The sequence below is a fragment of the Protomyctophum bolini genome, assembly GCF_963924005.1.
Source record: "Protomyctophum bolini genome assembly, chromosome: 14".
Classification (NCBI taxonomy): Eukaryota; Metazoa; Chordata; class Actinopteri; order Myctophiformes; family Myctophidae; genus Protomyctophum; species Protomyctophum bolini.
Genome location: NC_137875.1, coordinates 24,728,680 through 24,741,229, shown reverse-complemented (window position 1 = coordinate 24,741,229; position 12,550 = coordinate 24,728,680). Strand labels below are relative to the sequence as shown.

General features: G+C 42.3%; 1 protein-coding gene across 2 annotated transcripts in view; it reads left to right on the top strand.

The window, feature by feature from the left end:
• The first annotated feature begins 1,649 nt into the window (after positions 1-1,649).
• The window catches only part of col21a1 (collagen, type XXI, alpha 1), a 51,451-nt gene continuing 40,550 nt past the window's right edge, over positions 1,650-12,550 (top strand). For both annotated transcript variants that reach the window (XR_013965330.1, XM_080782830.1), the window contains exons 1-7: positions 1,650-1,794; positions 4,565-4,692; positions 4,952-5,509; positions 5,974-6,145; positions 6,271-6,499; positions 8,073-8,246; positions 12,425-12,502. Coding sequence is in view for 1 of the 2 variants with exons in the window: in XM_080782830.1 (XP_080638956.1) it covers positions 4,596-4,692; positions 4,952-5,509; positions 5,974-6,145; positions 6,271-6,499; positions 8,073-8,246; positions 12,425-12,502 (1,308 nt within the window). In the remaining variant the exon portion in view is untranslated. The remainder of the gene's footprint in view (positions 1,795-4,564; positions 4,693-4,951; positions 5,510-5,973; positions 6,146-6,270; positions 6,500-8,072; positions 8,247-12,424; positions 12,503-12,550) is intronic.

Sequence of the window (12,550 nt, the reverse complement as noted above, 5' to 3'; positions counted from 1 at the left end):
GCACCAGCACCAGTCGGGGAAATAAAATAGACCAGGCATCCCCCGATAGTGTGGGGACATTCAGACCAAATCTGACCAAGTACAATACAGTACAGGATGTAAACATCTTGGTAGCACTATAGCTATACTGTCTTGTTGGCTGACTGTGACCAGTGTTGCCAGATTTTGCAAACAGAAACAATCGGTCAGGTCTATGAAAACAAGCCCAAAACAAGCAAATAGGCTGTGTTTTACCACTTTACATCAGCTATTTGAAAATAGCAGATCTATAAGCTCACAGCGACACGTTGGGAGGTTTTACAATTTACAATTTTGGCATTTAGCAGAAGCTCTTAATCCAGAGCGATTTACAGTAAGCAACATATTGTAAAAGTAATACATCAAATACATAGAATCATCATAAGCAAGCTAAGGACCTAACATCCGACTAACATCTGTACAATAAAACTATATGAGTGCTATGTCTACATAAAATACTATCTAATTAATTACATGAGTTTAGCCTTTGCCTACACCTTAGGCTGTAAGGTTGTTGAGGCTAGTGCAAGTGCTACAGGTATGAAGAGGTGAGTTTTCAGATTATGGCAGAAGATTGGAAGTGACTCAACTCTGCAGTTCTGATTGCAATGGGAAGTTCATTCCATAGTTTAGGAGCCAAAATGGAGAACAGTCTGGGACGTGTGGCACATTGTCCCAGGTGTTTTTGTGAAGGTTCTGCCAGCCTCCCTGTGTTGGCTGATCTGAGCGAGGGTTGGATCCTTTGAAGATATGGGGGTGAGGGGGTGCCATGCCTTTGGTTGCTTTGTAGGCCAGTATCAGTGTTTTGTACTCTGTGCAGGCATTAACCGGGAGCCAATGGAGGGAGCGGATCGAGAAGTGGGGGGGGGGGGGATTTTGGCTGGTTGAAGACCAAGGTATTCTGGATCAATTGGGGAGGCTTAAGTGCACATGTATGCCGGTATAGGCAAAGATTGTTTTAGATCTGTTATTTTCAAAACATATTGAGAATAAATTGAAATATTTCGAATATTTCTGGCACAAAATATCAGAGGGTATGACTGATGCAGGCTGTTGTGGAGTTATTATGAAACTCTGCATTCCTTTCAGATATTCGATATTAAGGCTGTGGATGTACTTGTGTGACGACTTTCAGTTGTAGATGCAAGAGCAGGATCTCAGAGATCCTTGAGATGCGTTGATCTGCAGCCCACTTTGGTCAGGTTAATGATATGAACTCATAATAGTGCTACAGCAGAAGATTTAACTTGTACTCTGTGTGTGTGTGTGTGTGTGTGTGTGTGTGTGTGTGTGTGTGTGTGTGTGCGCGCGCGCGCGCGTGCGTGCGTGTGAATGCAATGCAATCTAGTGCTTGTCCTGCATTGAGGAACACCCCATGTTCTCTGTTTACACCCTCAGCAACCAATACACAGTCCAACTCCTCAACTCTTGGAAGCGTGCTGTCTACTATTACTCTAATTTTCCCTTTGCACTGACTGAGATGGGCTGGCCGTTTCAGCCTTTCGGGCTCTCCTTATCTGCTCCTCTTTCCACCCATGGTAATTGAGAGTGGCTGCAGGCCAGTGAAAGTCAAGAAAGGGTGGGTGGAGGAGGGGTGGGGGGGTTATTTGGAAGGAGGAGGTAGAGGAACAGAGAGACAGACAGAACTGCTGGACTGGGCAGGCTTTCATTCACCAGTGAAACATGTGCATTGCTCCCCAAACTCCAGGACTCTGCAGTGCATTGACCACAGGCTATCAATGAAAGGATTAGGGGGGGTTTGGATCCTAACCTCTGGTAATTTGTTTTGCTTCATTTTTGTCCTTTCTCTGAATTTTGCAAATGCTGTGTGACCACAGTTACAACAGTTATGATTTAAGTGTGTAACATATTTAATGCATCAGAGCATCAGCATGACAGACTAGTGTTGATGTGTTGTGTTTCAGTACAGATTTCATTGTGGATTGTTTTGCAAATCGTCAGAGTCATTGGTTAGTATTAATCTAGCTAGCTGCATGTTGCAGTATAGCCACATATTGAAGACATTAAGGTTATCAGTCCCTTGTTTGTGCCGCTGTCATGCAAAGAATGAATGGAATTATTTCATTGATGTTTTCTGGCTGCTTCACAACTCATAAAAGGATGTTCCATGCTCATTTCTTCTATAAAGACAATAACACTTTTATTATGCATGAGATGTTGTGAATTATTTACAGTATATGTATCAATATGAATGGTTGGAACGTGGAACATGTTGGACAAGTAGACCCCATAAGTTTAGGAGGTGCAAGCATAGTGAAGATATCAGTTTATAGTTTGGAATATTATAAAGGATTTTGAGGAAGTACTGTTCTGGCTTTCCTTGCCTACAAAAACAAAAACCTGGAAGCAATCTATTTTCCAGTATCTTGGCAAAGTTGTCTTATTGATTTTGGAGTAGCATAGGATCATATTAACACGTTTACAGCAGTTGTGTAGAACATTTTATGAGAAATGTAGGACTGCAGGTGCTGATCTGAAGAATTCCCAAATGTGTATGCTCTAACCAAACAAGTCTAAATAGGATTAGTATGTGGCTATAGGTCAGTGTGAGATGTGAAGCTAAATGGAACCTTAAAATATGTGGTCTAAATGTGTGGCATGTTATGAGTAGCCAAAATACTCCATTTCAGAACCAGTAAAACATTACCTGGTGCAGTAGGAGGCACCAACTGACTCATATAGGACTACATGTCCAGCTGGAACAAAAATGCTTCAAGCTAGATTAATCCAAACACAACTTCCCCTAAGGCTTTTGTTGTCATGTTTAGCTGTATGTACTGGCAAGCTCGTCTTCCTGAAAGTGTTGATGTTGGTTTTCAAAGGGGATTATTCCGTGCCCTGAATACCAGCCTGACATGACGTCATCGCAACCCAGGCCAAAACCTATAAAGTGTCTGCACTACCCCTATAACACCAGAGGTCATGGACTAGGCTGTAGTGCAGACAGAATGCCATATGGAGAATGATACTGGTCTGCTAGACAAGTGTGCTGGTAGATCTGGAAGGCTTTACTACATCCTGCATGCTTTTGTAGGATTAATACGTCATCAAGTACAAATGTAGCCTTCATAGGAAAGTAATGTTGCATCTTGACAACTTTGTTGTCAAATGAATATAATTTTTTTATTTTATTCTTGGACAAAGGTAGCTTCTCCTTCATCATAGTACATGTGTTTGGTCACCGTCCAAGGCTAGAACTTTCACTGTCTGACGGGGCAAATGAATTCCATGTGGCTCCAGCGGAGGTGTAGAAATACTCAGTTTGGGGGGAAGTCAGTGGAGAGGAAAGTCATGCCGACTGGCCCATGTCAGTGGTGATGCGTTCCAACAGCCTCCCCCAGCACCGTGTCAAGGCAGAGCACATGGAGAAAATGGCCCTGCACAACCGTGGCAGCTTAGCGGCATGTTGAGCTGTGTTCCTTCAACTTGCAGCTTACATGATGGAAAAACACAATCATGTTATGGATCTGACAACAGTTTGGCCACACAGCCACAATAACATGGTGGCCAAGAGTTTCATCTTGTGCGCCATTAAGCCTAGTTCAGACCAAAGATTTGCGATGAGATGAAGCAGTTTTAAACCCGATTTATATTTCGTCATACTATGGTGTTGTGGACCGAAAGGTGTGAGCTTTGTCAGTCTGAATTACTCCTCAAGTTGACCTTGTCAATTAAGTTACTGGCTAAAGTATGGTCATGTAAATGGTCAATCCCTATCAAATTCCTACCACAGATTACTCCTCCTTTGTAGCATATCTGTTCCTAATTTATGGCTTCTTCCTTTTATAATGTCAGCTGTTTCTTTCTATTGCTGGAAACTACTATAAAATGTAGTTTCCTAAAGCAGCCACAGAGAAACTAAATATGATTAAATGTCTGATGTCTACTCACATGCCCAGCACAATGATTCCTGACTCCTGGCAATGCTAATAGCTGACAACCTTAACCAGTCTCTCCAATAAATATGACAAGCATTTTATTAGTTTCTATGGCTTTTTAGTTTTTAGAACTCCATTCCATCTCTAATTCCATTAATATGGACATAACCCCTATTGTACTTGTATGCTGTGATTACCTCTTGTTTCCAGCACATGCTATAGTTCCACTTTCAGATAAACTGTGCAGACGGCATGTATTTTATGTAACATGTTTTGTAATTGGCATTACCTGATATTCATTTTCCCTGATGTGTATCATTCTTGTCTTAAAAGTTAACACCTTAAAACAAAGGCACTTCCAATGGCCTGCCTCATGACCTTTGTTCAGCATCTTGTCCCTGTGTGAAATTTGGTAACAAATACATTGAAATAAGTCCCATACTTTGCCTTGGGCTTTTAGTGCTACAGGACCACTCAGTGGCACAATGTGCTACCAAATCACGTATGGAGAATGATCCTTAACAATAGTCTGAGGTGAGATGTTAACTCTTGCCACGGTAAGAATGCCACGATGCACATGTCATGAAAACTGATAATGTTCATTCTGTCATCAGCAGTACAATGCATGTGTTTCCCTCTTCCTGTAGGTGCACAATTGGAGCTTGGTACTTCTGCATAATGGGTTACAAAACCAGATCCATGCATTGTGTCTTGCAGTGTGTATGCTTCATGCTGCTCCATTTGCTTATTACAGCACAAGATGAAGGCATAAGAAGTAAGAACACTTCTGTCTTCATTTCCTGACACTTTTCGATCCATGTTGTCCATTCTTTAAAGATAGAACATTGTGTAGGCTACTGTACTTTCAAACACATCTGAAACATGTACTGCGTTTGCATTTCTTTAATGTATTGCTTTAATGTTGCATGCAAAAATATGTCCTTCAAAAGTGAGAGTATATATTGCTCTTTTATCAGCTCTGAAAGACATTGTTTATTGCCACTGATTCAGTTGTGTCTTTGTCTCCTGTTTAGGTTGTAGGACTGCACCATCTGATTTGGTCTTTATTGTAGATGGCTCGTGGAGTGTAGAGGATGTCAATTTTGAAATAGTTAAGGGATGGCTAGTCAACATAACGCAAAGCTTCAACATTGGAGCAAAGTTCACCCAAGTTGGAGTGGTCCAGTACAGTGACGATCCCGTGTTAGAAATACCTCTGGGCACACACATCTCCAACACAGACCTCATCAAAGCAATGCAGAACATTGATTACATGGGCGGAAACACGCGCACGGGGACAGCCATCAAGTTTGCTACAGACAGACTGTTTGGCCTCTCTGAACGTGGCCCAAAAGGCATCGCCAGAATTGCCGTTGTCCTCACAGACGGCAAGTCTCAAGACGAGGTGATGAAGGCTGCAGAGGCAGCAAGGAAAAAAGGTGTAATCCTCTTTGCAATTGGTGTTGGGCCTGCACAAGAGGCTGAGCTAAAAGACATCGCAAACAAGCCGGCCTCATCATACGTGTTCTATGTAGAGGACTTCAAAGGGATTGTCAAGATCCGCCAGGTCATACGTCAAAAATTGTGCGAAGGTACAGTATACTCACTTTTATACCAGTGAATGGGGCTGCATGTTGATTAAGGCCTGTAGGCTAACAGGCGTGTGTACTTCTGGCAGTACAGGCAACGCCACATCTTGTGTGACTAACTGAGTTAATTATCTAGACGATTAACTGCTTATGATACTGTAAGTGCATATGGTGGCAATTATGTGAGCTTCTAGCTCATTCTGTTTAATGTGTGCAGCATTGAGAATCCAAATAATAGGTCTTGTTTACAGCCTTGTTGAATACAACATAAACCACTTTTCCCAAATCACTTCTCTGCTGTTTATTTAGTCAGATCCATGCAGACTTGTATTTACAAGTCAAACTAAAAGATTATTATGCAGTCATGTTTCTGATATGACACTGGCTCGGAATTTCTTTGTTCTTTTTGCACCTCTGTTTTTCTCTCGCATTCCATTTGTCTCTGTATTCCATGGTCTATATTGCAGAGCTTGTTTGCCCAGCAAGAATACCTGTAGAGTCTCAAGATGAGGATATCAAGGGATTTGATCTTCTGAGGCATTTGAATTTTGCCAAAAAAGCAAAGAAGACACAGGGGACATACAGTGGCACTAAAGCCTATGAAGTAACATCTCGTATGGACCTTAGTGAAGATACACGGTAAACAAAACCATACTTATAACCACTTGGGAGAGGCTTATTTTCATCTTTTTGTTGTATTGTTATTTACACTATCACCCATGTATTCAAACATGACTGATGTCTTTCTACACCTGACCCATAAGGTCATTATTCCCAGATGGCCTCCCTCCATCCTATGTTTTTGTGGCCACCTTGAAGTATAAGGGGGGTGTGGCCACTGAAGACTGGGATCTGTGGAGAGTCCAGACTAAAGATGACAAGCCACAGATGGCAGTTACTCTGCGTGGGATAGATCACAAGATCCTGTTCACCACCACAAGTGAAGAACTCGGTGGTATTCAAACAGTTGTTTTCTCTTCTGAGACAGCAAAGGTAAATTAAACACCTTAAATACATTTTAAATGGAGCTCACAGCGTGAGCTTAGTTAGAACATTCATTCATGACACATTATTACATTTATCCGATCAAGACCTGAGGCCGATTTTACAAACTCCTAAAAGTTTTTGTCAGGGATGCTCAAATGTTTTCATGTCATGTCCAAAATTATATATATATTTGGCCGCCGACCCCCATGTCAAAATATTTTGGTCCAGGGACGAGGCATTTCAGTTAAGATGTTCACTTAAAACATATGTATACAGTATTTGTAAAAAAAAAAAAAAATCTGATCTACAAGCTCATAGTGCATCACTTTGTGCCACGCTATGAGCTTGTATACAGAATATCTGCTATTTCCAAATAGCCAAAATATAAAATAATGCTTTTTAGCTCAAATCTAAAATGACACCTGATGCTTTCCCAGTCTTAATGGGATAACTAAGTATTAACAATGCATCAAGAATGAGTGCTTATATGTATACATGTGTACAAACATGACATGTTGCAGAAGATGGTGTGTAATGTGAAACCTCATTCTTGATCCTGTCACTGATACTGCCACCATTTTGGTAGTGCCTGCCTATGCCACACCTGGAGGAGTACCCACTATGTAATTTTGACCTTGTTACCTACAGTAATTAATTAATTAATTAAAGAATATTCTATTCTGGGCAGCCTACTTATCATTCCCACCAATTTGAATGATAATCTGCTCTTCTGTTCAGAATTTTGACCTTGAAAGTGACCTTGACTTTTGACGCGGAAGTTAACCATCTCTGCGGCGCAGGCGCAGCCTACTAATCATTAAAGTCCATTTTGAAAAACACTTAAAACACTTATTATACTGTACATTGGTGACCGCGTGATCCAACCAAGGGTCTTCTATTTGGTCCCCCTTTTTCCCCCACGCTACACTACACCAACTCTCTTGGCCGAAAATAGCCGATCTACAAGCTTATAATATAACGCATTGCAACGTGTCGCTTGCATATTTGCTGTTCTCACCAAATGCCTACTTTTGCTGAATGTTCTCCTATTATGCCATGCCCTGGATAGGGAAGCTAGGGTTCATGTGGATAACAAGACACAGAGCATTGTACTACATTGTCTGAAATCAACCATATTTCGGACTGGCTGCTCTTAATTGTTTCCTTATATGGGTTGGATATCTCACAATACTAGTCACCATTATGATATAATAGAAGAATGTATAATGAACGCTGTTAGGCTATGCCAAACCAAAGCCTTTGCCCAAGCTCTGGACATTTTCCCCCTTTCAGATTTCAGCACATTCTCAATCTTGCTTTCACACGTTCACACTTTATACGGTTCAAATAATTCCATACTCTCTAAATCAGTGATCCCTGCTACTTTACTAAGCAATAATTCCTCTCTGCACGATTCCCGGGTAGTTAGGATTTTTGCTCGATTTCCTTGCAGTGTCGCTCTGTACACCTCATCATAACAAGGATAACTACAGTATTTCTCTGTCAGCTTGAGATTTCTAAACACCATTGTGTGCTATTGGGTTCATGACAAATGTCCTATTCTTTTGTCATTAAAAAGATACTGTTTGATGAGAAGTGGCACCAACTACGGCTGCTGGTAACTGAAGATGACGTCACTCTCTATGTGGATGACCTGGAAGTTGAAACATTGTCACTGCAACCCTCTGTTGGCATCTTCGTTAATGGAAAAACACAAGTCGGAAAATATGTCAACAAAGAATCAACAGTACCGGTAAGGTTATCAACAATAATTGTGATTTCCAGACATGCATTTCTTTCTCTCTTTTCTTTTTTCTTAATAGTGATTCAATTCGTGCATGTGCCAGCTCACTGTGGAAGCATGTTTCTAGGAAGCCGTTTACAGCTGTTTAGTCTGAAACATGCTTGGCTCAGAGAATAAGAAATCCTTGGCAATACAGGAGCATATTTGACCACTAGGTCTTAAGCTTTGCTTTATTTGGCTCTGGAAGCCTTCTTCCGGTGCAAAGAACTCTGGTCTGAATGCTCAATAACTCATATAGTCATATTTATATAATGTTCATAGGTTTGCTGTATACTTGGTCCTGAAGTGTTCCTAGGCCAAAGTGGCGATATAATCAACAATAATATATAATAATGCAGCTGTTAATAATGATAGAAATAGTAATTAATAATATAATTACACATTTTTTACTAAACATTTTACTTCTACTAGACTAAAGATGTTGTGTGCCAAAATAGCCGATCTATAAGTTCACAACATGTTACAGCTTGTTTATGTTATTTTGGAGGCAGCACAAGGCTCTTACATTTGATAGAATATGTATTTTTCTACAGGGAGGATAGTTTTAGTATCTACCCATGTGTCTTGATATGTCAAATATTGAATAAGAATATGTACACTTTAAACAAAAAATGCTTTTGGTAACTGGACTTGTAAAAGCTAGATTTTTACATAAATAGGCCATAGACTTGTATGAATCAAGAAGCTGCCAAAAGAAAGAAAGAGAGAAACAGAGTATATTGAAAGCTGCAGCCTGCAGGGGTACATTTTCTTGGCTTGTTTTAGATCCATCTAAATTCTAAAGCATATTTGGGTTTCTTTTTTCTATTTAACCATTAAGCCAATTCCCCAAGTGTTTGGCTGTCACTGCTGAGTGTGTAGACAACCACTACAGGCCTGTTGCTCGCTGTGGATGACTCTTCTCCATCCAACACAGTTTTGGGCTGTTTTTTCTGCTTCTCTCCAACTGGTTGCCTGTCTCTTCAGCTCCGTCTCAGTGTCTCGCCTTCAGGTGTTCTTAGGCCGCCCTCTCTTCCGTTCCAAGTCAAGGCCTGGCATGTTACTAGCTGTCGGTTTCCTCAGGGTGTGACCGATCCATCCCCACTTTCTCTTTATCTGTTTATCCACTTGCTCCTGAGTCCTGACTCCCTTTTAGCCAGAGTTCCTCATTGTCTCCACCAGGTCGAAGGCATGCGGAGAGAGTATGTTTTGCACTCCGTGTGTGTGTGTGTGTGTGTGTGTGTGTGTGTGTGTGTCGTTACCAGCTAAGCACCGTTAACCCGGTCGATGCCAAACTTTGCACACTTACTCCAAAAATATCGCAAATTGTTACACAGTATCTCTATAGTCATGTGCTCTAGACGGATCTGTCTAATTGGCTATAATTGGCTTTAAAAGTTTGCAGGATTGGCCCGTTTTTAACAAAAATAAATCATGAACGCAGCGTGCAATTACTAGGCTGAGGAATATATCCCACCCTTTTCACATGGCCTATTATGAATGAATGAATGAATGACCTTTATTTATATAGCACCCTTCTCAGCACGAGTGCACAGGGTGCTTTACAATAATACAAAAATAAAACAACTATAACAACAGCAGGCAGCCATTATCACAGAGTAAACAGTGAAAACATAGCATCAAAAGGACAATAAGAACACACAGATAAAAACACAAACAGTAGAAAGTCAAGTGTTATAGGTGACCAAAAGCCTGTCGGAACATGTACGTTTTCAATTGTTTCTTAAAAGAGGCCTCAGAAAGGACAGTTCTTAAGTCCAGGGGGAGGGCGTTCCACAGCCTAGGGGCTGTCACTTCAAAGGCTCGTTCACCCTTCGTTTTTAATCTTGTCCTGGGGACCACGAGGAGGTGCTGATCGGCTGATCGGAGTGAACGTGTGTTTGTGTAGGGTTGAATAAGTTCGGTGATGTAGGCAGGGGCTTGGCCGTGGAGTGCTTTGTGGGTGAAAGTGAGGATTTTGAAATGTATTCTATATTGTACTGGGAGCCAATGCAGTGAGGCTAGAATGGGTGTGATGTGACATGACTTTTTTGACCTGGTGAGTAATCTGGCAGCAGCATTGTGGACCAGTTGCAGTTTGTCAATGGATGTTTTGTTGAGACAGGTGAAAAGTGAATTACAGTAGTCTAACCTGGAAGATATAAATGCGTGTACGGACAGTTCTAGCTCAGAGTGGGAGATGATGGACCGGAGTTTTGCAATATTTCTGAGGTGAAAGAAACAGGTGCGAGTGAGTGATTTGACGTGGTTGTCTAGGTGCATGGACTGGTCAAAAACCACACCCAAGTTTCTTAGGTGTGGGCGGATGTTTTCCTTGAGTGACCCCATAAAGGAAGCCACTTTAGTGACAGTCTTGTCCGAAGCAACGATCAGCACCTCCGTTTTTGTTGCGTTCAGCTGCAGGAGGCTGCTCCCCAGCCAGTTGTCAATAGCGAGCAAACACTCCTGGAGGGTGGTTAAAATGTCCAGTTTGTCCGGTTTGAAAGAGCAGTGGAGTTGAATATCGTCCGCGTAACAGTGGTATTTGATGCCAGAGAATGTATTTATGAGGGGGCCTAGAGGTAACATGTAAATGGCAAAAAGAAGTGCCCCTAATACAGACCCCTGTGGAACGCCACACGAGAGGGGTGCAGGGTCAGATCTAAAAGGGCCCACGGCAACTGAGAAACATCTATCTCTCAGATATGAGGCGAACCAATCAAGGGCGCTCCCGGATATGCCCACCCACTCGCTGAGCCTCTCCAACAGAATGCTGTGGCAGACCGTGTCAAATGCCGCACTCAGGTCCAATAGGACCAGCACCGAGCACTCACCAGAGTCACTGGACATCATAATGTCATTAGACACTCTGAGCAGTGCAGATTCCGTGGAATGATGTTTACGGAAACCAGATTGATATTTGTCAGAAATGTTGTGTTGTGTCATGTGGGAGGTAAGCTGTTCGGCAACAACCTTCTCCAGTAATTTAGAGGTGAACGGCAGCTTAGAGATGGGCCTATAGTTGTTGTGGATGGTGGGGTACAGGTTTGGTTTTTTGAGGAGGGGCTGTACCTCCTTAAAATAGGCTGGGACAGAGCCAGAGGCCAATGAGGTATTAATGATGGACACTAAGCTGGGGCCAACAGAGCTAAAAACTTCTTTTAGCAGGGAAGTGGGCAGGATGTCTAGTGGGCTTGAGGAGGACTTCATGGAGCTCACTAAAGTGGTGAGATCCTCCAGAGAGACCGGTGAGAAACTGCTCAGAGAAGCTTGGGTGGTGTGCTGGAGAGGGGGAGGGGGGGAAGGGGAGGGAGTGATGTTTGACAGGATGTTGGCAACCTTGGAAATAAAAAACTGAAGGAAGCTGTTACAGTCCTCGTTTGACAACACAGGTGTAGCAGGGGGAGGGGGGCTGACAAGTGTGTTGATGGTTTGGAATAATATTCTGGGGTTGTGCTTGCTGGATGAAATGATGTTGCTAAAATATGCAGCCCTGGCACGCCCTACTGAATCATTATATTCCGCCCTTAGGTCTTTGAGGTAGAGACGATGGACCTCTAACTGAGAGGACTTCCATTTCCTCTCAATCCTGCGGCATTTTCGTCTCATTTCACTAATGTTATTGTCAAGCCAAGGGCAGGGATTCACTGGGCGGACGCTGCGCGTTGCTAAAGGGGCTACGTCATCCAGAATGGACGCACAGCGCACGTTGAAACTGTTTACCAAAAAGTTGACGTCATCATCGGGGGACACCAAAACATTGTCGCTATCAAACCTAGTAATGAAACTATCACAGCTGTGCTGTTCACAATACGCGATTGTTTAACACGCCTTTCCGGGACAAAGTCATCATCAGAGGACACGCTAAACAGAACACATTTATGGTCGGACACTAAGAGCTCTTCTAGGCACACGTTAGTAACTTTTAACCCGATCGTGAACACAAGGTCCAGTGTGTTATTATAGCACCACCAGGAGGCCACAACCTGACCTGGCTTGGTGGAGACCTGTGCCCTGTGGGGCACTTTTTCTAGTGTCTCTCTCTTGTTTGGGCACCTGATGTGTATGTATGTGTATGTATGTACAGTATGTATGTGCCACATTGAACCATCATTTAACCATGATTTTCAATTTGTGATTTGAATTAGTTTGAAATCCAGAAACTCCGTATCTACTGTGACCCAGAGCAGAATGAACGCGAGTCTGCATGTGAAATTCCTGGAGTGGTGAGTACAATTACCAGTTGTATTTGTTGTAAGTGACTGGGAGTGTGC